Here is a 26,542-nt window from a genome sequence, read left to right as displayed (position 1 = left end):
TGAAAATTCAGGTTAGCAACCCTGCTGGTGCCTACAATGAACATAGCAGAAGAACAAAATACACTCATTGACAAAAAAAAAAAAGGGCACCCAGATAGAAATGTTCAAGTGACTGGGACAATCAGTTATAATTACACTCTACTGCTAACACAAGCTCCGTGACTCATTCAAACAGCTGATTGGCAGGGGTGTCTGGAGTTGGACCCCCACTGATCTGATATTGATGAACTATCTTTTCATTATACCTTATCTTTGTGTAGGCTTCACTCCTGGTTTTGGGTCGCAATAACTGATGGAAATAACTAACCGAATAACTGAAGTGTGAACTCAGAGGCTTAGACCTCATGCACACGACCGTATGTATTTTGCGGTCCGCAAAAAGCGGACCTGCAAAAAATATGGATGACATCCGTGTGCATTCCGTATTTTGTGGAACGGAACAGCTGGCCCCTAATAGAACAGTACTATCCTTGTCCGTAATGCGGACAATAATAGGACACGTTCTATTTTTTTGCGGAACGGAAATACGGAAACGGAATGGACACGGAGTAACTTCAGTTTTTTTTGCGGACCCATTGAAATGAATGGTTCCGTATATTTTTTCCGTGTCCCTTCCGTTTTTTTTGAGGACCGCATACGGAACCATTTATTTCAACGGGTCCGCAAAAAACAAAAATAAAGTTACTCCGTGTGCATCCTTTTTCCGTATGTCCGTTCCGCCAAAAAATAGAACATGTCCTATTATTGTCCGCATTACGGAAAAAGGATAGTACTGTTCTATCAGGGGCAAACTGCTCTATTCCGCAAAATATGGAATGCACATGGACGTCATCCGTATTTTTTGCGGATCCGTTTTTTTGCGGACCGCAAAATACATACGGTCGTGTGCATGAGGCCTTAGAGAATCATGGCCAAGGAGTTATTTGCATAATATGCATATTCTACCCCTGGAACTGGTTATCTTCTGGGATAGATTGAGCTGAAAATACATAATTATCAGTGCGTCTATGGCACCAAATGAAATGTTTTCCAAGTAAGGTGAGAAAGTGAGTGAGTAAAAAAGTCATCAGAGTTAGTTATATTAATTAGGCAATTGCCAGATTTATCAATCGTAACATTTAAAAAGATCTCTAGACAAAAGTGTTATTTTTAAAGCTGTACAATCATATCAGACATTCAACAACTAATAAATAGAGATGTCGCGAACATAAAATTTTCCTTTCGCGAACGCGAATTTCCGCAAATGTTTGCGAACGGGCGAACCGGGCGTACCGCCATAGAGTTCAATAGGCAGGCGAATTTTAAAACCCACAGGGAATCTTTCTGGCCACAATAGTGATGGAAAAGTTGTTTCAAGGGGACTAACACCTGGACTGTGGCATGCCGGAGGGGGATCCATGGCAAAACTCCCATTGAAAATTACGTAGTTGACGCAGAGTCGGGTTTTAATTAATAAAGGGCATAAATCACCTAACATTCCTAAATTGTTTGGAATAACGTGCTTTAAAACATCCAGTGTGTGTATACGATCAGGTATAATGTTGGATCGATCAGATAGTGTAGGGGTTACGCCCGCTTCACAGTGACAGACCAAACTCCCCGTTTAACGCACCGCAAACAACCGCAAACAGTTCATTTGCACAACCGCAAACTCCCCATTAGCACAAGGTTGGATACCAAGCTAGCCATGTCCCGTTCCTTGTCCTCACTGACGTCATTGAAGGTCTCTTCCTCCACCCAGCCACGAACAACACCAAGGGTCCCCGAAAAGTGACAACAAGCCCCCTGGGACGCCTGCTGTGGTTGGTCTTCTACCTCCTCAAAGCCACCTTCCTCCTCTGACTCCTCTTCTTCAGACTCCTCTCTCTGCGTTGCCGCAGGTCCAGCAATCGATGACGACAAGGCTGCTTCTGGTGGTGATGGTGACCACAAATCTTCCTCTTCATGCTCATCTACGGCCTGATCCAGCACTCTTCGCAGGGCACGCTCCAGAAAAAACGCATATGGGATGAGGTCGATGATGTTGCCTTGGGTTTGACTGACCAGGTTTGTCATCTCCGCAAAAGGACGCATGAGCCTACAGCCATTGTGCATGAGCGTTCAGTAACGCGGCCAAAAAATACCCAGCTCCGCAGAGGCTGTCCTCTTTTTTAAATGAAAAAAATCTGTTCTTACCAGTTTAATCTCTGTTTTGTCCCCTATCAGGGGCCGGTGTATGGAATAGATTTTAGGAACCGGGAGATGGAAAAAGATGGTTGGTCGGTCCTCTTACTTCCAATTTGGGGCACTGCACGTGCGCCGTGCAATGTACTGTGCCACCCTATATGAGTGGTGTGTTAAGTAGTACTATTCTTATCAGTTTAATCCTTGTTACGTCCCCTATCAGGGGACGTGTATCGAATAGATTTTAGACAACCGCAAAGAGTTGTCAATAGTTGACACACTCATGACATAAATTTTACTCCTCTATGCGTCAATCCTGGTGTAGTGATGACTGTGCTCGTGCGCACGTTTGAGAGATTGCAGGCGATGGCGGCTTTTCAAAGCCTATGGTCGTGCTGAGGTAGTTCAGTGACAGTTAAGTGACCCAGAAAACAATGATTCTGCAGTGTGGGCCCAATGTTGGCCTAGTAGGCTTTAATGATCACCTTAGATGATCACAAAGAAAATTAATGTTTTTTCTATGCAAAATTATCGAGCGGATCGCTTTTGGTCTGTTCACAATGAAGCAACGACCTTATCATCTGGGGTGTGCCAACACACTCATAGAGGTGATCTCTTCATTGTGATACGCAAGCCCCTTCACCACAACAAGGTAATGATCACGAAGGGGAATTGACACGTGTATGTGCCTTTTTTTTGTTTTGTTTTTGCAGCCACAGTGCAGCACCAGAGGCCAGAAAAATTAGGCATGTACACATGCCTGAAAAATTAGATATTGTAGCAGCAGCCGGAAAGAATTATGTTTTCCAGGCAGAAAGTGCACTAAAACATTGCGGCTTGAACCCTAGTTGGTGGCAGAGAAGTCACGCAAGTCATCCGGCATGCAGAGATTAAATACAGCAGCGTGTGGACCATTTTTAGCCCAAAGCATCTCATCAGGCCTTTTTTAGTCAAATGCATCCCCCACTGTCAGTCCCTTCAGGATCCATGCCTCATTCATCTTAATAAAGGTGAGGTAATCTAGACTTTTTTGACCTAGGCGACTTCTCTTCTCAGTGACAATACCTCCTGCTGTGCTGAAGCGGGGCAGGCCAGAAGTTCTATCGCAAATTGGGATAGCTCAGGCCACAGGTCAAGCCTGCACACCCAGTAGTCAAGGGGTTCATCGCTCCTCAGAGTGTCGATATCTGCAGTTAAGGCGAGGTAGTCTGCTACCTGTCGGTCAAGTCGTTCTCTGAGGGTGGACCCCGAAGTGCTGTGGCTATGCGTAGGACTTAAAAAGCTCTGCATGTCCTCCATCAACAACACGTCTGTAAAGCGTCCTGTCCTTGCCGGCGTGGTCGTGGTAGGAGGAGGATTACTTTTACCTCTTTCCCTGTTAGATTCCCGTTGTGCTTATATGCTGTGTAAAGCATACTTTTTAACTTGTTTTGGAACTGCTGCATCCTTTCCGACTTCCGGTAATTCAGTAACATTTCAGCCAATTTCTGCTTATACCGGGGGTCTAGTAGCGTGGCCACCCAGTACAGGTCGTTCTCCTTCAGCCTTTTTATACGAGGGTCCCTCAACAGGCATGACAGCATGAAAGACCCCATTTGCACAAGGTTGGATGCCGAGCTACTCATGTCCCGTTCCTCGTCCTCACTGATCTCATTGAAGGTCTGTTCTTCCCCCCAGCCACGTACAACACCACGGGTACCAGATAGGTGACAACGAGCACCCTAGGATGCCTGCTGTGGTTGGTCTTCCTCCTCCTCAAAGCCACATTCCTCCTCTGACTCCTCTTCCTCAGACTCCTCTTCCAGTGTTGCCGCAGGTCCAGCAAGCGATGATGATAAGGCTGTTTCTGGTGGTGATGGTGACCACAACTCTTCCTCTTCCTCTTCACGCTCATCTACAGCCTGATCCAGCACTCTTCGCAGGGCACGCTCCAGGAAGAAAACAAATGGGATGATGTCACTGATGGTGCCTTCGGTGCGACTGACTAGGTTTTTCACCTCCTCAAAAGGACGCATGAGCCTACAGGCATTGCGCATGAGCGTCCAGTAACTTGGCAAAAAAATTACCAGCTCCGCAGAGGCTGTCCTAGCACCCCGTTCATACAAATACTCGTTGACTGCTTTTTCTTGTTGGAGCAGGCGGTCGAACATTAGGAGTGTTGAATTCCAACGTGTCGGGCTGTCGCAAATCAAGCGCCTCACTGGCATGTTGTTTCGCCGCTGAATATCGGTAAAGTGCGCCTTGGCCATGTAGGAACGCCTGAATGTGTCAACTTGCCCAAATTCAATGCCGCCAACAAATTGCTTCCGTTGTCACACACCACTTTGCCGATCTCCAGTTGGTGCGGGGTCAGCCACTGATCCACCTGTGCGTTCAGGGCAGAAAGGAGTGCTGGTCCGGTGTGACTCTCTGCTTTCAGGCAAGTCAACCCCAAGACAGCGTGACACTGTCGTATCCGGGATGTGCAATAGCCCCTGGGGAGCTGGGGGGGTGCAGTTGATGTGGAGCAAGACGCAGCAGCAGAAGAGGACTCAGCCTGCAAGTCGTGGCGGTGTCACCAACTCCTCTGCAGAGCTACGCATTCCATGCTTGGCAGCCGTCAGCAGGTTTACCCAATGCGCAGTGTACATGATATACCTTCCCTGACCATGCTTTGCAGACCAGGTATCAGTGGTCAGATGGACCCTTGCCCCAACACTGTGTGCCAGACATGCCATGACTTCCTTTTCCACAATAGAGTACAGGTTGGGGATTGCCTTTTGTGAAAAAAAAAATTGGCCGGGTACCTTCCACTGCGGTGTCCCAATAGCTACAAATTTTTTGAAGGCCTCAGACTCCACCAGCTTGTATGGTAAAAGCTTGCGGGCTAAGAGTTCCGACAAGCCAGCTGTCAGACGCCGGGCAAGGGGGTGACTCTGTGACATTGGCTTCTTACGCTCCAACATTTCCTTGACAGACACCTGACTGTGGGCAGATGAGCAGGAACTGCTGAAGGTGAGAGGCAGAGTGGCGGGTGGTTGAGAGGGGGCAAGGAGGACAGCAGTGGTTGACGTGGCTGAAGTTGCTGGACCAGGAGGAGAATGGTGGCTTTAAGTTTGTGTGCTGCTTGTACTCATCATGTGTTTATCCCATAGGTGTCTGTGATGTGAGATCATGTGCCTTCGCAAAGCAGTTGTACCTAGGTGGGTGTTCGACTTCCCACGACTCAGTTTCTTTTAGCACATGTTGCAAATGGCATCGCTGTTGTCAGAGGCAGACACACAAAAAAAATGCCACACTGCTGAGCTTTGCAATGACGGCATTCTGGTGGTGGCAACAGCATGCGTTGATTGGCGTGCTGTCTGGCTGACCCTGGGTGCCGATACATGCTGTCTGACTGTGCCACTAGCTCCTTGCGATGACCTCCCCCTGCTTCCAACTCGTCTCCTCTTCCTCTCTGTCTCCCCATCTGAACTTTCCCCCTGTTCTTCTTCTCTTTGAGCGGGCACCCACGTGACATCCACGGACACATCGTCATCATCAACTGCTTCACTTGTATCTGACAACTCAGCAAAGGAAGCAGCAGCGGGTACAACATCATCATCACACCATACGTCCATGTGTGTAATGCTGCCTGACTGAGACATATCCCTGTTATCTACATCCTCTGGCAATAATGGTTGCGCATGACTAATTTCTTCCAACTGATGTGCAAAATACTCCTCTGACAGATCAAGTGAAGCGGCTGTGGTGCTAGTGTTGGTGGTGGCGGCGGGCGGGCAAGTGGTAACTTGAGAGGTGCCCGAAGCTGAGCTGGAGGAGGATGGTGCGTCAAGGTGCGGAAGCTGTAGAAGATTGGGTGTCCTGTGTAAGCCAGTCAACTTTGTCCTCAGAATTTTTCGAGTTCAGGGTACGTGGCCTCTGAACACTGGGCATTATTCTAGGGCCAAAGGAAATCACAGCACCATGACCATGACGGCCCCTGCGGGGTGGCCAGCTTCTGCCTGTCATTTTTTTTTAGATTAGTGGTACTATGCGTGCAAGGTACTGTGCCACCCTATATGAGTGTTGGGCAGTGGGCACAGTACAGTCTGTGGGCCTTGCACTCACTGGCAGGCAACTGCAATTATATTACAGAGAAAAAATTTAATGACTTTTTTATCTGCAAAGTACTGTGCCACCCGATATGAGTGGTGGGCACTGGAAGTGGGCACAGTACAGTCAGTGGGCCTGACACACACTGGCAGGCAAGTATTAAGGCTAAGTGTTGCCGTATTTGTGTGAGGGGAGGCTCCCTCTCACAGCATATAAGGCTCACCCCCATAGCCCACGTCGCGCGGCTCGTTTGCTTTTCCGGCGAGGTTACTTCCGGGTCGGCACTTCGGCACGCTCGCAGACGTCACGAGGCTATTTCGTGATCGGAGTCTCAGCGACAGCTCCGTTTTCTTCAGGACTTAAGGTGATAAGGTTGTGGGGTGGGGGGGGCGTTAGACGCCGGTACTTGCCAGAGCATGCCGCAGTCTGCATACATGTGCGCGGCGGTCACGGGCCGCATCACTTACCCGGCAGCCGGTCAGTCAGCCGGCGCGGCTACAATAGCATCCGTGCGCATGGTAGGGGGCGTGTCTCTTGTGTCTGGGGCATGTGCCGCCGCCACGGGTGCCTCGCTGGGCGGCTTTTGAGTGCGGTACTCGCTTACGGGCAGCTCATGGTCCCTCAGGGGGGGCCGCAGTTGTGGTGGTCCTTGGCAGGGCAGTCTGGCGGTACGCGTCAGTGCCCTCAGTCCAGGTCTTCAGGGCACGTCGCCTGGTCCGGCTCTTGGACTTTGGGCATTGAGGCTACGAGGCGGGTGGTCATTGCAGACAGCAGCCCATACTGCACTGCATTGTGGTTTCTCATTGGCACACGTAGTGGTTTTGGGTGGCCTCGGCCAGTGCCAGTTAAGCACATAGTGGTGGCACATCTAAATACATGGCTCATAACAGTTTTGGCCTATCAGGGTTTGAGGTGGTAACCGCAGCATCTTTTTCAGGTCAGTAGGATCATCGTCCCACAGCGCATACTGCCACTACGTATCCCCTGGTACTTTGTTTCCAGCAGGTAAAGGAAAAAAAATGAAAAAAAAAAAAAAAAATGGCGGGGGGGAAGGGGTAGTAGTAGAGGTCATGCAATGTGTTGAGTTCCTTTCTCCCCTTTTTCCCTTTAACTAGCAGCGGTAGGGCATTTCCGCATTGGTTCAGGTAAGGTGACACGGAATCCGTCTTTGGGTAGGGGGTTTGGTGTCACCGTCTAGTAACACGGGGGTGTGGCACATCTTATGCAGGGTATTCTACTCCTGAAAAAAAAAAAAAAACAAGGGGGAAGATATATATTTCTTTTCACCCATTGCCTTGACCGGGGGTACTAAAGGTCTTGTCTCGGCAGCCCTTGTGTCGTGTGTTGCGGGTACTGACGTTCGTGGTCTGTCACCAGTGCAGATGCTCGTGGCTTGTCACCAATAGGCAGGTGCGGCCTCTCACTGGTGCAGGCACGAGGTCCGTTATGTCTAACAGACGATCAAGGCCTGTGGCAATTTCAGGCGCCTATAGTCACAGACGCTCAAACCCGTCACGACTGCAGTCGCCCAGAAGTCTGTCACGACTACAGACGCTCAATAGTCTGTCACGACTACAGACGCTCAATAGTCTGCCACGACTACAGACGCTCAATAGTCTGTCACGACTACAGACGCTCAATAGTCTGTCACGACTACAGACGCTCAATAGTCTGTCACGACTACAGACGCTCAATAGTCTGTCACGACTACAGACGCTCAATAGTCTGTCACGACTACAGACGCTCAATAGTCTGTCACGACTACAGACGCTCGATAGTCTGTCACGACTACAGACGCTCAATAGTCTGTTACGGCCACAGGTCACCAGGTAGTTATACACCTGGGGGTGGACCGTGGGCAGCTCAACAGGTTCAGGAGTACGATGCCCGTTCCACTGGGCAGCACTGCATCACGTTAGCAGGTTCAGACATCGCGGGTCCGGTGACACTGGTGGCGGGAGCACGAGAGTCGGTATCCATAGGTAACCACAGTTTCTTTTAGTCAGGATGTCTCAGCAGTCTCACGTGGAAGAGAGTGTCGCATCGCATAGCAATGAAGATACCCAATCCGAAAGAGAGGCGGTTCCAGCTCTCAGATCCTGGACTGTACCGAGGCTCACGGCAGAACTGTTAAGGAAAGGGATTCATTTTCCGGCAACTGCTAGGAAAGCGGAACTTTACAGGCTGCTGTTCTCAGAACCCCCTGCTTCAGGGGAGGACTCGGTGGCCACGGACACGATAAAAAATTCCTTGTCACAATTGCACGCTGTAGTCAGTACAATGGCGTCCTCTCTGTCCCGCTTTCAGACCAGACTGGAGGCAATGGAAAATACGGCCTCTACTTCAAACACGGTTGGCCCGAATACGGCCGTGCAGTTACTCACCCAGTCTTCTGTGGTTGGCTCCCAGGTCAACCCTCTTAACATAGCACCATGTCATTTCATTCCCGCCAATGTGCGTCAAGACATATTAGATGGTAAGGATGTTAACTTAGCCTCCTTGCTCGTAGCCACGCACGAAACGCCGGATAGCAAGACCATAGCGTGTGGGGAGGTTTCAGTGATCCTGAAGTCCAGAGATGTCAGGCTTAACAGGAAGCTCACCGTAGCAGAGTTTGTACTAGCATTTAGCTTGTTTAGGGATGTAGTTTGTTCAGTGAGTCCTAATAGGAGAGAGGAGCTGGATCTGTATTTATACAAGGTTGTGGATTTAGCCAACAAATACGGCGGTACGGCATTTTATGAATACCACAGATCGTTTTCAGCTAAAGCTGCAGCTGCGCACAGGCAGTTTCAGCATACCATTGACTGGTCTATAGTCGATACCGAGCTGTTTTGCCGGCATTTTGCAGGGCTCAAAGCCCCGGCATGTAGTAGCTGCGGCTCTTACGCACATGCCACAGATTGGTGTACTAGTGCCAGGCCAGAACGAGCACAAGCTAGCTACACTCCCCAACCTCCGTTTGCCAGGCTTACGACAGGCACAGATAAGTTAGGGCGGCCAATTAAATATCTTGGGAAAACACAGATATGTAACAACTTTAACACTACCGGTTGTTACTTTAATCATTGTAGGCTGCTGCACTTGTGTACCCTTTGTTTCAGGGCTCATTCTGTCACCGTGTGCCCCCAGAAAGGGCAACATTCAGCGTGACTAAGCGTGGTAGATACGGATTTGCTGGCCATATTTTTGCTAGATCATCCAGATCAGAGTTGGGTCCAGTTTCTGATCGATGGTCTGCGGCATGGCTTCCACACCGGCTTGGTGGCGCTGCCGCAGGTTACATATGAATGCAAAAACTTGTTGTCGGCCGTCCGGGACCCGGTCTCCATTTCACACTTACTATCTGTCGAGTTAGAGAAGGGATATTTGATAGGGCCAATGGCACAGTCCCCATATGATTGTTGGAGGGTCAACCCCATTGGTGTTGTCACAGGGAAATTTTCCAATAAAAAAAGGGTAATTTATGATTTGTCAGCTCCTCATTCACTCTCCATTCCAAGTTTGAACTCACTGATACCCTCTGAGGAAGTTTCTATGAAATATTCTTCCATAGATGAGGCCATACAGGTCATTCTGTCACTAGGCGAGGGAGCTTGGTTGTCAAAAGCCGACATCACGGATGCTTTTAAGTTGTTACCCCTTAAACCCCAGCTGTGGCAGTGGCATGGCATTAAGTGGCAAGGGCAGTATTATTTTGCGAACAAACTGACTTTTGGCGCTAAATCGAGTCCCTGGTTATTTGATCAGTTTGCCCAAGGCTTGCATTGGGTACTAGTGAATATTTTTCGAGCACATCACGTAATCCACTACCTGGACGATTTCCTGTTAATCGAGCCACCCACACAGGTGCCACGAGATCTCACGGTGTTGAGAGGAGTGTTTGAAGACCTTAAAGTCCCCGTAGCCCCCAATAAAGTGGAGGGTCCAGGTAATGTCATTACTTTTCTAGGCATTCGCTTGGACACAGTTAGCATGCAAGCTAGTCTGCCTCACGACAAGTTAACCAGGATCAGAGAAGTAGTACACAAACTTGCACGTGTTAGAGTCACCACTAAAACAGATCTCCAGAGTCTACTTGGTATGTTGAACTTTGCAATGAGAATAATACCACAAGGTAGATCTTTCATATCCAGGTTGCTGAAGCTTCTACCCTTAGCCCCGGGTCAGGATAGCGCAGTTAGGTTAGATCAGGATGCTTTAGCAGATCTCATGATGTGGGATGAATTTTTGGCACAGTGGAACGGAGTGTCGTTCTTTGTCCCCTCTGTGTCCAGTCATTCCCCGATCGTCCATACAGACGCAGCTTCTTCGACCGGCTTTGCGGCCATTTACAAGAAACATTGGATGGCCAGTCCTTGGCCGCCTGAAGTTTTAGCTATTCCAGGCTTTCTACAGTCATCCACCCTGTTTGAGATATATCCGGTAGTGGCAGCAGCTCACACGTGGGGCAGTCTGTGGGGTAACCAGACCGTGTTGTTTTTGACAGATAATGCAGCACTGGTGGACATTATGATGAAGGGCAGGTCTGGGTCCAGAGAAATCATGGCGTTTCTGAGGAAGTTTGTGTGGTTGTCGTTGCAGCATAGGTTCAATTTTGTTTGCATGCATATTCAAGGACAGAGGAATCTCGCTGCAGACGCGCTGTCCAGGCTTAATGTTCCTTTCTTTTTACAGGTTTCCCCAGGGGCAGATCCACTACCAACTACGATCCCGCAGCACAACCTACTAGTCATGCAGTAGCTCCACTACTACTCACCGCCAGATCCCTGGTGGAACAGTCCCTCTCCGTAAATACGTTGAAAGTGTACAAGACAGCATGGGCATTGTTTAGCAAATTCAGAGTCTCACATCCACCACTAGACATGGGACACATAACCTACCTAATGGCTTTTATTGGGTTTTGCCACTCAAATTTGAAGTTAGCTTACAACACAATCAAGCTATATCTAGCAGGTATCCAGCATCACTTTTATCTGGCTCACCCGGAGCAGCCTTCTTTGTTTTCTGCCTATCCCATTAAGGCTATGTTACGGGGTATACAGAAAACCACCTTTCAGAAAACCACTGGCCGTCAGCCATTCACAGGTCCCATGTTTAGGGCAGTCTCTGACATGCTACGTAACCGCCCCTTTGGTCTAGAGACTAGTAGTCTAGTGGAAACGGCGTTATACCTGTCATTTTTCGGTTTCCTGAGGCCCGGGGAATTTACGTGCACAGCCACTTCCACAAAGTTTCTCCGGAAGAAAGATCTAATTCCAGATAGTTCAGGTTTCTTGCTTAATTTAGAGCAGTCTAAAGCCGCTCGCCCGGGGGAGATGGTACGTATCAGGTATTTTCCCACCGGTGACCAGTGGTGTCCAGTCGTAGTCCTAAACCAGTGGTTACTCCATATACGTACATCGTTACCAGATTCGCCGTTGCTGCCTCACAACGGCGCATCTCTCAGCATTCAGGTTTTCCTGAAGTACGTTAGGGCACTACTTGTCAATATCAATGTTAACCCAGCTAGCATCACGGGTCACTCGTTTCGTATCGGCGCCGCCTCAGCCGCTTCCAAGAACGGTGTCCCGGTCCATGTCATCAGGAAACTAGGGAGGTGGAAGTCCTCGTCATACCTTGCGTACATCCCAGACCCATGTCATGAAATGTCTGTTGCTTTTCGTAATTTGTTGGCATGATACGTTGTTTCATTAAAGCACTAACTACACTAACGTTTGTACTTTTTGGCCTCTTTAGGCTACTTTTACGACAGCAGTTATGGCATAATTCTACTGCTTATTATGGTTAGGGGGTCGTGGTAGGGCTTGCGTTCTGATAGCCTATCCGAACACAAGTATTAAGGCTAAGTGTTGCCGTATTTGTGTGAGGGGAGGCTCCCTCTCACAGCATATAAGGCTCACCCCCATAGCCCACGTCGCGCGGCTCGTTTGCTTTTCACCCACCCACCCATTCCCCCTTTTTCAATTATCAGACTACTAAGGTGGCCCTCTTTAGGCTACTTTTACGACAGCAGTTATGGCATAATTCTACTGCTTATTATGGTTAGGGGGTCGTGGTAGGGCTTGCGTTCTGATAGCCTATCCGAACACAACTGCAATTATATTACAGAGAAAAAAATGTATGACTTTTTTTATCTGCAAGGCACTGTGCCACCCGATATGAGTGGTGGGCAGTGGGCACAGTACAGTCAGCAGGCCTGACACACACTGGCAGGCAACTGCAATTATATTACAGAGAAAAAATTAAATGACTTTTTTATCTGCAAGGTACTGTGCCACCCGATATGAGTGGTGGGCACTGGCAGTGGGCAGAGTACAGTGAGTGGGCCTGACACACACTGGCAGGCAACTGCAATTATATTAAAGGGTAAAAATTAAATGACTTTTTTATCTGCAAGGTACTGTCCCATCCGATATGAGTGGTGGGCAGTGGGCACAGTACAGTCTGTGGGCCTGACACTCACTGGCAGGCAACTGCAATTATATTACTGTCACGGACCAGAGTGGGGGAAACCCTCATCCATGCGATGTTAAGGATAAGGAAGCTGCTACGCCTGGACAACAGAATTAGGGAGCAGGTAACCTCCTAAAGCGTCCCTAACTCTGACCCTGACTCCTAACTGTATGAGCCAACCCAGATGGTAGGAGGGCTCATACTCAGGAACCTCGAGTCTCTACTAGCCCTCAAGAGATCCCTGGACTAGGAGCAGTGTAAGACGACCTATGAGTGGTGGGCACTGGCAGTGGGCACAGTACAGTCAGTGGGCCTGACACACTTTGGCAGGCAACTGCAATTATACTAAAGGTAAAAATTTAATGACTTTTTTATCTGCAAGGTACTGTGCCATCCGATATGAGTGGTGGGCACTGGCAGTGGGCACAGTACAGTCAGTGGGCCTGACACACACTGGCAGGCAACTGCAATTATATTAAAGGGTAAAAATTTAATGACTTTTTTATCTGCAAGGTACTGTGCCATCCGATATGAGTGGTGGGCACTTGCAGTGGGCACAGTACAGTCTGTGGGCCTGACACTCACTGGCAGGCAACTGCAATTATATTACAGAGAAAAAATTTAATGACTTTTTTTATCTGCAAGGTACTGTGCCACCTGATATGAGTGGTGTGCACACAGTACAGTCTGTGGGCCTGTGGCCTCTCACACACGGGCAGGCAAGTGCAATATATATATATATATATATATATATATATAAATAAAAAAAAGCAGACTGATGTACCAGCCCTAAAAAGGGCTTTTTGGGGTGCTGTCAGGACTCTGTCCTTACAGCAGATGAGTCTTTGAGGACTGGAGTGGACACAGAACACTGGCCTAGCTAACGATTTCCCTATTAATTCAGCAGCAGCATCACTCTCCCTGCTCTAACTAACACTGCAGCTTCAGAATGAATCTAAGAGGGCTGCCGTCCTTGCTTTTTTATAGGAGGTGGGAGGGTCTGGGAGGGAGGGTATGCTGATTGGCTGGAATGTGTCTGCTGACTGTGAGGTACAGGGTCAAAGTTTGCTCAATGATGAACTATAGGGGGCGGACTGAACATCGCATATGTTCGCCCGCAGCGGCGAACGCGAACAAGCGATGTTCGCCGGGAACTGTTCGCCGGCGAATAGTTCGGGACATCTCTACTAATAAATTTTACTCCAATACGAACTCAAGCAAAACTAACTTTTAAAAATCCCCCTAATCATACATGCACCACATTATGTTTTACTTATAATTTATTTAGTTCTTATTGTGATATTGATTTAGCATCCTGACAAGTGAAAGTGTATGTCTGTCGAATATACATGTATCAGATCTAATATTTTATACAGACAGTTTTTGATGGCATATTATACATACGTCTCCAGCAATTTGTGCAAACAGACTGCGAAATTGTTTTTCTTCTTCTGTCTCTTTATGAGGAGGATTTGGCTTTGGGTGCTGAAAATATTAGTAAATAAAACATCTAGTAAATACACATTTGTACATTTGAACTTTATATTTTAACAATACGACAGTATGCATTACTAATCTTTAGTAGGCACTGCATTTCGTCAAAAGACGAAACTGTGGTTATGACATTAATCAACTTGTTTAAGTTGTATTCAGACACTGTGGCTGAAATCATTATGCATAGATCCACATACAGTATAGGTCTGTATAATACAGATGTGCACCATTGTGCACAGAAAATTCTAAAGACTCAGGCCTCTTGCACACGACCGTATGGCTTTTTCAGTATTTCGTGGTCCGCAAAAATGGATCCGCAGAAAATACGAAAAACAAAAAAAAACGCTTGTGTGCAAGAGGACCAACGCTTGTGTGCAAGAGGAACGCAAAAAAACGGAATGCAAAAAACGGAACGGAAACTGAAAAAAAAACACCTCATAGTTCGCCTCTAATTTCACAATAAGCAAGAATGTTTTGTCCTGGATTTTGGTAAAAAAGTGCAACTGCTTGTAGCTACACAGGGGGATATTTTTTAAGACCTGTGTATTACACACTGGTCTTAATCCAGGCACGGACTGGACCAGAGGGGAACAGGTGAATTCACTGCTGGGCCCCTGACAAAGCTAGACCCCCATTCCCCCAGCACAGCATCTCAATCAGTCTATATCAATATAAAAAACTGGATGGATAGCAAACTACCCAATTTATTACTATGGATGCTTCAGGAGGCTAAGATGACCTCTAGGTACAGAGACAGGCCAGCCATTATCCTATTTCCCCTGAGACCCACCTCTGCAGTTGTTTTAGAAACCCCCCATAATCAATCATCTTGTAGCATCTTTCTGTTGTCTGTTGCTGTGTGGGCAAGTAATATTTGCATGTATCTGTACAGTTGGCCCCCAGAATGAACTTTATTGGTGAGCCCTAGGCACCCCAGTCCAACACTGTCTTAGGCTACTTTCACACTAGCGTTGTTTAAATCCGGCGTTCAATTCCGACACCGGAACTGCCCGCCGGATCCGTAAAAACGTCTGAAAACGGATTACATTTGAATCCTGATCAGGATTTTGATCACAATGAAAAAATGCATTGGAAAAAACGGATCCGCCATTTATGGACTTTAACTTTTTTTTCACATTTTTTGGGTTTAACATGCAAAAGCCAGATCCGGTTTGACTGAACACACGGCGTTAATGCAAGTCAATGGGAAAAAGACCGGATCCGGCGTTCAGTCAAAGTGTTCAGGATTTTTGGCCAGAGGTAAAAATACAACATGCTACGGTTTTCTGAAAAGCCTGATCAGTCAAAAAGACTGAACTGAAGACATCCTGATGCATCCTGAACGGATTACTCTCCATTCAGAATGCATTAGTTTAAAACTGATCAGTTCTTTTCCGGATTTGAGCCCCTAGGACGGAACTCAGCGCCGGAAAAGAAAAACGCTAGTGTGAAAGTACCCTTAATCCATACCCGGCTGGTGTTATATGCCCGATTTGTTAAAAGGAGCACACCTCTTAATAATTGCAGATCATCTATACAGGTCTGGTGTAGATTTCCAGTATAGTCTACACTGGTTTCCTGGCATAGATTATAATAAGTGTGTGTGGCCACACCTGCTCTACCCACTTCCTGTTCTTCTGTGCACACTTTTTGGAATAGAGGTGAATGGGCTCTAAACCCTCCAAAAGTTGCAAAATTTTGCACAAGTAAAAAAAAAAAAAAAAGACCATGAGTTTTCACAGTTCCCCATTACAAACACGATTTATACGTTTAAAAATAACACTTCAATGTATACTCAATCCAATAATTAGTGTAAAAAAAACAGCTGGTGATGTGCTCATAACAACATAGACTACACAATACACAATTTTAATACAGTAGGTCTGTTCTGTGAACTCAATTTGTATCATCCGAATAACACAAAATACATGTATGCACACTGATACCATATATACCATATGCAAGTAACTACTTTAAACCAACTAATGCCTGACCTCGACAATTCCTATAATCTATAATTGTCCAACACTCGCACCATTCTAGTAACACTATGGTCACCCTGTGACCTCCTCGTGGTCTTTTTTTGTTAGATGCTTAAAAATATGAGTTGTTCCAGTGATTAGTATGGAAATATATTGACTTGGACGTATACTTTGTATATTTTAAAAATTTTGCTCAAGCATGAAATGTGCCAAACTTTGCGACTGTTTGATGACGCTTTTTGGTGTACAGGGAATGATTAATTGCTCCAACAGTTTTTACAGGTAAAGTCTGACAGAAAATATTGCTATAAAACTGCAGTGTCTTTTGATACAATCACTCTTGTGGTCTCTCTCTAAATGGTGTAGGTTTTCATTGGAAAGAAGAACATTTCAGCATTAAATCCACAGCATTTGAACCGTGTATTAACACAATGCAGGATCATAATAATATCAATAATAACTAATATATTAACAGTAGATTAACAGTGGATTCAGCTTCACCTAACAATACAATTACTGGTGTTTTATGTTTCACGATTGTGAATAAAAGAATAGCTTGAATATTGCATAGGAGTCTCTTTGTAGACATACAATATTAGTACACTTACATCTGGAATATCCACATTTATATCTCCTTCAATTTCTCTGTAAAAGACAATAGATTTTTATTTTACTGTGGAATCATCAGTTATAAACAGTTTCCTATTTATATTTTTTGTACTAATAAGTCAGTTTGTCAGAGAAAATATTGAAGCATAGAACGGATTTCTAGCTGCGAAGGTAGTAGAAAAGCCATGGCTACAACTTAGTGTTGTTAATCAGAATATTGAATAAAAATGTACTTCACAAATCTCTGTATATTTTTAAAAATGCTGTAAAAAAAAAACATATTTGGGGAAATTATCATAAACTGGTGTAAAATGACGGTCTATGACCCTGTTTATTACCAGAGGCTGTGCCTAAATTATGACAAGGCGTAAGTCTTGTCATAAATTAGATGCAGCCTCAGCAGTCCATGCGCCTAAACTGAAATCTATGCCAGCCCCTAGATGGTAAAGATTTCAGTCTTGTTTTACGCCAGAAAACTGGCATGAAAAAAGACAAATCCACCAGGCCTCTGCAGGCCCCTCCCCCACCACGCCTAACCTTTTTAGGAAAGTGGCGAGTCCAGTGGTAGAAGCGCCACTTGTGCAAACATTTTTGTGAAAGCAGTGGAAAAAATGTCATAAACACTGTGTTTGCAACTTTTTTCCAACCAGAAAACTGGCATTGGGGGAATCACACACACACCCTTTGTGTTCAGTCATCTTTACACAGCATTATTTAAGAAAGCTTTCTTACTTGATGTCTGCTTTCTTCTCTGAAAATACTCTCAAACAAAAGTCAGCTTCTTGGTGAGGTTCAAAAGTGGTAGGTACAATCATGTAATCCCCAGGGGGGAGCTTGAATCTGTCGGACACTTCTCTCAAATTAATGTATGTTTTGCTTCTTGCTTTTGAAGAATTAAATTTGAAAAACTCTTTAGTCATTTGAGAGTCATTCCGAGGACACTGCAAGCAAAATATAACACGTTAGTATCATCACAGGATTACTAGGCGACATCAAGCCCACTATTTCCTTTGCAGAAGAAATCAACTTGTACAACTGAAACCATTGATAGATGATGGAGAAATTCATTTGTGTAGCAAATATTCAGGTGTAAGCAAATCGTGTTAGTTTTTCTTGTAAGAAAAGTTCTTCAATTTTCAATATATTTTCTTTATCAATTTGTTAAGTTCTAAGATTCTTTTTTTGCTGTCAGTCAATAGGAACTAAAAATATGACTTGATCATGTGATTGCATGTGGCTTGTTACTTAATCCAGTTCTGATACTTGTACTGGAATAGTAGTCAGTCCTTAACCTCTGGGACAAAGTATTGATTGTATTTGTACATACAGTGCCTTGCAAAAGTATTCACTCCCCCCCTTGACTTTTTGGTATTTTGGTACATTACTGCCTTAATGTTTTGTTAATCTGAATTTTATGTGATGGATAAGAACACAATAGTCTAAGTTGGCGAAGTAAAATGAGAAAAATATGTAAATAAAACTATTTTTTAGAAATAGAAAACAGAAAATTGGCATGTGCGTATGCATTCACCCCCTTAGTTAGAAAGCCCATAAAAAGTTTTGGTGCAACCAATTACCTTCAGAAGTCACATAATTAGTGAAATGATGTCCACCTGTGTGCAATCTAAGTGTCACATGATCTGTCATTACATATACACCCCTATTTTAAAAGGCCCCAGAGTCTGCAACACCTAAACAAGAGGCATCACTAACCAAACACTGCCATGAAGACCAAGGAACTCTCCAAACAAGTAAGGGACAATGTTGTTGAGAAGTGGAACTCAGTGTTAGGTTATAAAAAAATATCCAAATCTTTGATGATCCCCAGGAGCACCATCAAATCTATCATAACCAAATGGAAAGAAGATGGCCCAACAGCAAACCTGCCAAGAGACGGCTGCCCACCAAAACTCACGGACCAGGCAAGGAGGGCATTAATCAGAGAGGCAGCACAGAGACCTAAGGTAACTCTTGAAGAGCTGCAGAGGTCCACAGTAGAGGCTGGAGTATCTGTACATAGGACGACAATAAGCCGTACGCTCCATAGAGTTGGGCTTTATGGCAGAGTGGCCAGAAGAAAGCCATTACTTTCAGCAAAAAACAAAAAGGCACGTTGTGAGTTTGCGAAAAGGCATGTGGGAGACTCCCAAAATGTATGGAGGAAGGTCAGGGCTCCAGATGGCGACCAAAATGGTCGCCAATGAGACTTAGAATTTACAAATGGCGACAAGACTTTTTAGTCTTGTCGCCATTTGCGACTAGACCCGTTGCCGCAGCTCTGAAGTTGAATACAGCGGCGGGGCACAGGAGATGATAGTTCTCTTCCCCGCCGCCCATGTTCTTCTCAGCAGTGCAGTGGAGGAGGAGTCTCTCCCTCCCCCCTGTGCTGCTGCCGCTGCTGCCAATAAGGAGAGAGACGGGAGGAGAAGGGGAGGGGCTGTGGCCACTGCGCCACCAATGAAGATAACTGACCTGTTAATACAAATCCAGGAGGCGGGTGCCGGAATCAAATAGCCGGCACCCGACCTCTATGACAGGGAGCTGCGATCCGCGACAGTTAACCCCTCAGGTACCGCACCTGAGGGGTTAACTGCAGCTGATTGCAGCTCCCTGTCAGAGGTCGGGGTGCCAGCTATTTGATTCCGGCACCCGCCTCCTGTATTTGTATTAACAGGTCAGTTATCTTCATTGGTGGCGCAGTGCACCCCCCCCACCCCAACACCCCGGTATAATAAACATATAAACATTGGTGGCACAGTGCGCCCCCCCCCTCCCCAGTATAATAAACATATAAACATTGGTGGCGCAGTGCGCCCCCTCCCCAGTATAATAAACAATAAACATTGGTGGCGCAGTGCGCCCCCCCTCAGTATAATAAACATTGGTGTGCAGTGCGCCCCCCCCACTATAATAAACATTGGTGGCGCAGTGCGCCCCCCACCCCAGTATTATAAACATATAAACATTGGTGGCGCAGTGCGCCCCCCCCCTCAGTATAATAAACATTGGTGCACAGTGCGCCCTCCCCACTATAATATACATTGGTGGCGCAGTGCGCCCCCCTCCCCAGTATAATAAACATATAAACATTGGTGGCGCAGTGCGCCCCCTCCCCAGTATAATAAACATATAAACATTGGTGGCGCAATGCGCCCCCCCTTAGTATAATAAACATTGGTGCACAGTGCGCCCCCCTCCCCCACTATAATAAACATTGGTGGCGCAGTGTGCCCCCCCCCCACTATAATAAACATTGGTGCGCAGTGCCAATTGAGGGTTAAAAAAAAACAAAAACAAATTAACTCACCTCCTCCAATTGATCGCGTAGCTGCCGGTCTCCTGTTCTTTCTTCAGGACCTGTCAAAAGACCTGTGGTGACAGCACTGAGCTCATCACATGGTCCATTACCATGGTGATGGATCATGTGATGTACCATGTGATGAGCACAGTGATGTCACCACAGTTCCTTTGACAGGTCCTGAAGAAAGAACGCGATCAATTAGAGGAGGTGAGTTAATTTTTTTTTCCGGCACTAATACATTCCTATGGGGAAAAATGCTGGATCTGGCATTAAGGCAAGTCTTCCGTTTATTTTCACTGGAGATAGAACCATAGCATGCTACGGTTTTATCTTTTGCCTGATCAGTCAAAATGACTGAACTGAAGACATCCTGATGCATCCTGAACGGATTACTTTCTATTCAGAATGCATGAGGATATGCCTGATCAGTTCTTTTCCGGTATAGAGCCCCTGTGACGGAACTCTATGCCGGAAATGAAAAACGCTAGTGTGAAAGTACCCTAAAATATTAAGTTTAAATCCCCCCTTTCTCAATTTTACTTATAAAATATATAAACAATAAAAAAATAAACATATTACATAGCGCTGCGTCCGAAAAGTCCAAACTATTAAATTATTAAAAAATATCTCCTATGTGGTGAGCGCTGTAACAGAAATAAATAAATAAAAACCATGCGATTCGCCATTTTTTAGTCACCTTGTCACCCCAAAAAATAGGATAGGACTGTTATGGGCCGAACGTTTCATAAAATGCGAAATGCACGCTGCTTTTTTAGGTGTTTTTTTTATTTATTTTTTTGCGTGGTATTGAGTATCGCAATACTTTTTTATGGTGACGAAAGCGAATCAAAATTTTGGTATCAAAACAACCCTACGCCGATCTGATCGGTGTAGCGTTGTCACAATACCAAAATTTTTATTCGGTTTCGATTTGGAGAAATTTTTCAGTTCAGGAGCCAATGGCTACTAGGTATTTTTTTTTGTCTGAAGCACGAGGTGCTCTGGTCTGATGAGACTAAAATTTTACTTTTCAGCCATCAAAGAAAATGCTATGTCTGGCACAAACCCAACACATCACATCACCCAAAGAACACCAAGAGATGTTTTTCAGCAGCCGGGACTGGGGAACTGGTCAGAGTTGAGGGAAAGATGGATGGTGCTAGATACAGGGATATTCTTGAGCAAAACCTGTACCACTCTGTGCGTGATTTGAGGCTAGGATGGAGGTTCACCTTCCAGCAGGACAATGACCCCAAACACACTGCTAAAGCAACACTTGAGTAGTTTAAGGGGAAACATGTAAATGTGTTGGAATGACCTAGTCAAAGCCCAGATCTCAATCCAATAGAAAATCTGTGGTCAGACTTAAAGATTGTTGTTCACAAACGCAAACCATCCGACTTGAAGGAGCTGGAACAGTTTTTCAAGGAGGAGTCTGCAAAAATCCCAGTGGTAAGATGTAGAAAGCTCGTAGAAGCTTATCCAAAGTGACTTGGAGCTGTAATTCCTGCAAAAGGTGGCTCTACAAAGTATTGACTTTAGGGGGGTGAATAGTTCTGCAAATTGACTTTTTCTGTTATTTTGTCCTATTTGTTCCTATTGCTTCACAATAAAAAAAAAAACATCTTCAAAGTTGTGGGCATGTCCTGTAAATTCAATAATGCAAATCCTCAAACAATCCATGTTAATGCCAGGTTGTGAGGCACCAAAACACGGAAAAAGTCAAGGGGGTGAATACCTTTGCAAGGCACTGTATACCCTTAAAATGATTGACCTTAAAAACAAGCTATCACTATATCAAGAAAAATTGGGGAGATACAGGCCTTTTCTTGTAAATCGCCTTATTTGACAGTCTTGGAGGACAGAATTATTTTGAAACAGTCTCCATGCTTCCTTCCAAAGGCTTTTTCAAAGTTCCATTGCCAGCAGGAGATAGCTCTGCAATCTGTCTGTGACCCGCCATCATCGGGACAAAAACAGAAATTTCATCATCCAGATGTTCGGAGATGTTTGCTGGCTTACCTAGAAGTCTTGAAAGATATTAGGAGATCTGACCATCTCCTGATCCAGTTCCAGGGTAGAAATAAAGGTCTGGGAGGATCAGAATCATTAATAGCCCACTGGATTAAGTTGGCTATGATTGTTTGTTATAAGGAAGAACATGTCTCCCCTCCAGTAAGACTTAAAGGGATTCTGTCACCAAGTTTTAGGTTATAGAGCTGCGGACATGCACGGCTAGATCGCCGCTAGCATGTCCGCAATATACCTGCCCTATAGGGCTGTGTGCTTTTATTTTCTTTAAAAAAGGATTTTAGAGATATGTAAATTAGTCTTGTAAGGTGACCAAGGGGCTGTACGAACCTTCCTGGTGCCCAGCCACGCCCGCCTGTGAAGGAGCCCAGCACCGCCTATGTCCTCCGAATCTCCTCCTTTTGTCAACGATAGATAGCCGTAATCTCGCGATGCACGAGCTCGCGCATGCGCAGTTCCTTCCCTGAGGCTGATGCCAGCACAGGGAAGGAACACTATACCGGCACAGGCGGGCATGGCTGGGCACCAGGAAGGTTCGTACAACCCCTTGGCCACCTTACAAGACTAATTTACATATCTCTAAAATCCTTTTTTAAAGAAAATAAAAGCACACAGCCCTATAGGGCCGGTATATTGCGGACATGCTAGCGGCGATCTAGCCGCGCATGTCCGTATCTCTATAGCCTAAAACTTGGTGACAGAATCCCTTTAAAGCTCACTCAACTAGAGCCATCTCTAGCTCTTGGGCAGAAAAAGGAGCAGCTAGTGTACATCAGATCTGCAGGGTGGCTACATGGTCAAACCCAATTATTTAAGCATTATAAGTTAGATGTCATGGCAAATCAGGATCTAGCTTTTGGATGAAAAGTACTCTCAGGTCTGGTCCCTCCCTAGGTTCTGTCTTCTCTGAAAATCATCCTATTGTCACGCTGGTGACAGGTTTGAGAAGGTCTGAAAGAATATCTGCACATTAGTTATCTGACAGCCTCTTTTGGTTTCACTTTGTCTGTGTGTTGCGGGTATGTCCACACCCCCTGTTCAGGTGTTGATCATGTGACCTTCACCTCCCCCTATTTAGTCTGACTTTAACCATCACTCCTTGCTCTGGATAGCTTCATTTGGTTTTTGGAAGAGCTGGAGTGTGCTTCGTGGTGAAGTCCTGTTTGTCCATCATCCATCAGCCTCAGAAGTTAAGTGTTCCGCTTGTTGTGTTTTGTATTCCCACCACCTTTGTTGTTTACTAGGCCTCAGCGAGACGCTGGTTCCTTCACCAGGGAAGGAGCGGGTTGTCTCTGCCATTACTATTAGGGCAACTGAGGGCCACCAGGGTTTTCTAGGTTCCTGTGTATGGGCATCTCTACCATCGAGAGGTGCCCATACGGATAGGAGTTAGGGCCAGGAGCAGGGTTTTATAGGTGGTGACCCTTTTCCTTCCCTAGCGGTGAGGCGTAGTGTCTTTTCCCTTCCTTTTTGTTGTCCTTTGGTGTTCTCCCCTACAACATCCGTGACACCTATCAGTGCCGTTGGGGAGGCGTGAGGGAAAGATCATAATTACTTACCGGTAATTGGATTTCCCATAGCCTCCACAATGGCACTGGCGGATTCCTTGCCTTCCTTTCTTATGTTTATGTTTTGTACTTTACTTGACTCACTATAAGTACATTAATTTTTGTTATAAGAGTATCATTATATTGTAAATACTGTATATAGTTTGAAGCATTCTCGGTAGTGATGGACGAACATCGGACCGGGACGATTCGCGAACGCGATCGAGCAAACCTGATCTAATGTTCGCGAATCGCAAGTACGCGGCGGGCCCCATTCACTTTAATGGCAGGCAAACCTGAAAAACCTCCAGGTCATATTTGCAGCCACCAAATACTTAATAGAAGTGCACAAATAGTCCCACAACATGAACAGTGAAATACTAGAGGGGGGTCAATGACAAAAATTCCCACAAAAAAATATGTATTTTAATCATGGGCCATTTTATGCATCTTAAAGGAAAATTCTCACGGGAGTACGGGCCCTAAAAATTAGGCATTCACCTGACATAAAATAAATTGTTATTATGTGGCTTCAGATACATTATGTGGTCACTGAATAACAATTTTACAGTAGACCACTAGAGTACAGGCCCCAAACATTAGGCATTGACCGTACAGAAAAGATCAAGTGATTATGTGGCTGGAGGTATATTAGACGGTCATTGGATATCAATTTTACTGCAGGCCAGTACACATACATGTCAAATACATATGTTTAAAAGAACTAAAAATATAAAATTGGATTAAAAACATGGCTAACGAAATCCCCCCTCTTGAATAAACCCCAAATGATAATAGTTGAAATAATAATTTTACTGTTGGCCAGTTAGATTATATGCCCCAAAAATTATGAATTCATCGTACAGAAAAGATCAAGTGATTATATGGCTGGAGGTACATTAGGCGGTCACCGCATAACAATTTTACTGTTGGCCAGTTAGATTATAGGCCCCAAAAATTATGCATTCATTGTACAGAAAAGATCTTGTAATTATGTAGCTGGAGGTATATTAGACGGTCAATGGATATCAATTTTACTGCAGGTTAGTAGAGTACAGGCCCCAAATATTAGGCATTCACTGGACAGAAAACATCAAGTGATTATGTGGCTGGAGGTATATTAGATGGTCATTGGATAACAACTTTAATGCAGGCCAGTGGAGTACAGGGCCCAAACATTAGGCATTTACTGTACAGAAAAGAACAAGTGATAATGTGGCTGGAGGTACATTAGGAGGTCACTGTATAACAATTTTACTGTTGGCCAGTTAGATCATATGCCCCAAAAATTATGCATTCATCGTACAGAAAAGATCAAATGATTATGTGGCTGGAGGTATATTAGACGGTCATTGGATAACAATTTTACTGTAGGCCAGTACAAATACATGTCAAATACATATGTTTAAAAGAACTAAAAATATAAAATTTGATTAAAACATGGCTAACAAAATCCCCCCTCTTGAATAAACCCCAAATGATAATAGGTGAGATTTGATAACACGTGGTCGTCACAGGTGTTGAATTCATCCGAGGCCCTAACAATTAGGCATTCACCGTACAGAAAAGATCAAGTGATTATGTGGCTGGAGGTATATAAGACGGTCATCGGATACCAATTTTACTGCAGGCCAGTGGTGTACAGGGCCCAAACATTAGGCGTTCACCGGACAGAAAAGGAATTTTATGCCGCTGTATTTACATTCTTTGTTCTGGGTGGTGGCGGATATGTGTGGGCTGGCATGAGGAAATTTTATTAAACATGATCGTCACAGGTCCATTCATTTTTAGAAATGTGAAGCAGTCCACACTGTCGTGAGCTAGGCGAGTGCGCTTATCGGTCATGATCCTCCTGCTGTGCTGAACGTCCTTTCAGACAGGACACTCAACGAGGGGCAAGCCAAGAGTTCCATGGCAAATTGTGCCAGCTATGGCCTCAGGTCAAGCCTGCACGCCCAGTAGTCAAGGGGTTCCTCATTTCTCAGAGCGTCCACATCGGCCGTTAACCCAATGTAGTCTGACACCTGTCGGTCTAGGCATTCCCTGAGGCTGGATCCAGAGGGCGGCTGTCGTTGGGTTGGCTGCAAGAATGATCTTATATCCGAAGTGACCAACACATCTTCAAACCGCCCTCTTCTTGCATACACGTTAGGATTGGTACCCGCAACTGTTTCTCTGCGGGTGGAAATTCCTCTGCCAGTGCCCGCAACAGCAGAATGCAGCATCTCTCAAGGTAAGGCCTAGAAATGCTGCATTCTGACAGCCCTCAGCGATGCTGGTAACATTTCCGCCATTTAGTGTTTGTACCGGGGGTCTAAGTACGTTGCCACCCAGTAATGGTCCTTGCCCTTTATGCTTTTTAAACGGGGGTCCCTTTTCAAAAACTGGAGCATGAAGGCCCCCATTTGCACTAAATTGGAAGCGATGGAGCGGCCTGGCTCCCGCTCATCGCCCAGAAGAACGTCATCCTCGGTCTCCCCCCCCCCATCCACGGACAACACCAGGCATCCCCGAAAAGTTTAAAGCCTGCTCTTCTTGCTCCTCCTCCTCCTCCCCTCAGGCACATCCTCCTCTGACTCCTGCTGACTTGTCTCAGATGGAGTAGCCCCCCCTCCCTGGGAATTCATTCAGCATTGCGACTTCCTGATCTTCCAGCTCCTGCTCCTCAACACCTTGATCAATGACACAACACAATGCACGCTCCAGAAAGAAGGCGTAAGGGACGATGTCAATGATGGTGCCCTGGCTGAGACTGACCAGTTTGGTGATCTCATCAAATGGCCGCAGAAGTCTGCATGCGTCGCTCATGAGCAGCCACTGGTGCGGTGAAAAGAAACCAAGCTCCCCAGAACCTGTCCTGCTGCAGAGTTTGTACAGGTAGTCGT

General features: G+C 45.7%; 1 protein-coding gene across 1 annotated transcript in view; it reads right to left on the bottom strand.

The window, feature by feature from the left end:
- Positions 1–26,542, bottom strand: part of CAPN9 (calpain 9) — a 392,629-nt gene that overhangs the window by 111,945 nt on the left and 254,142 nt on the right. Inside the window, exons 11-13 of the mRNA XM_040430101.1 lie at positions 17,511–17,719; positions 16,778–16,814; positions 14,098–14,178 (exon numbers count right to left, since the gene is read on the bottom strand). Of these exons, the coding sequence (XP_040286035.1) occupies positions 14,098–14,178; positions 16,778–16,814; positions 17,511–17,719 (327 nt within the window). The remainder of the gene's footprint in view (positions 1–14,097; positions 14,179–16,777; positions 16,815–17,510; positions 17,720–26,542) is intronic.

The sequence above is a fragment of the Bufo bufo genome, chromosome 4 (genome assembly GCF_905171765.1).
Source record: "Bufo bufo chromosome 4, aBufBuf1.1, whole genome shotgun sequence".
Lineage (NCBI taxonomy): Eukaryota > Metazoa > Chordata > Amphibia > Anura > Bufonidae > Bufo > Bufo bufo.
This window is presented reverse-complemented; position numbering and strand designations above follow the sequence as displayed.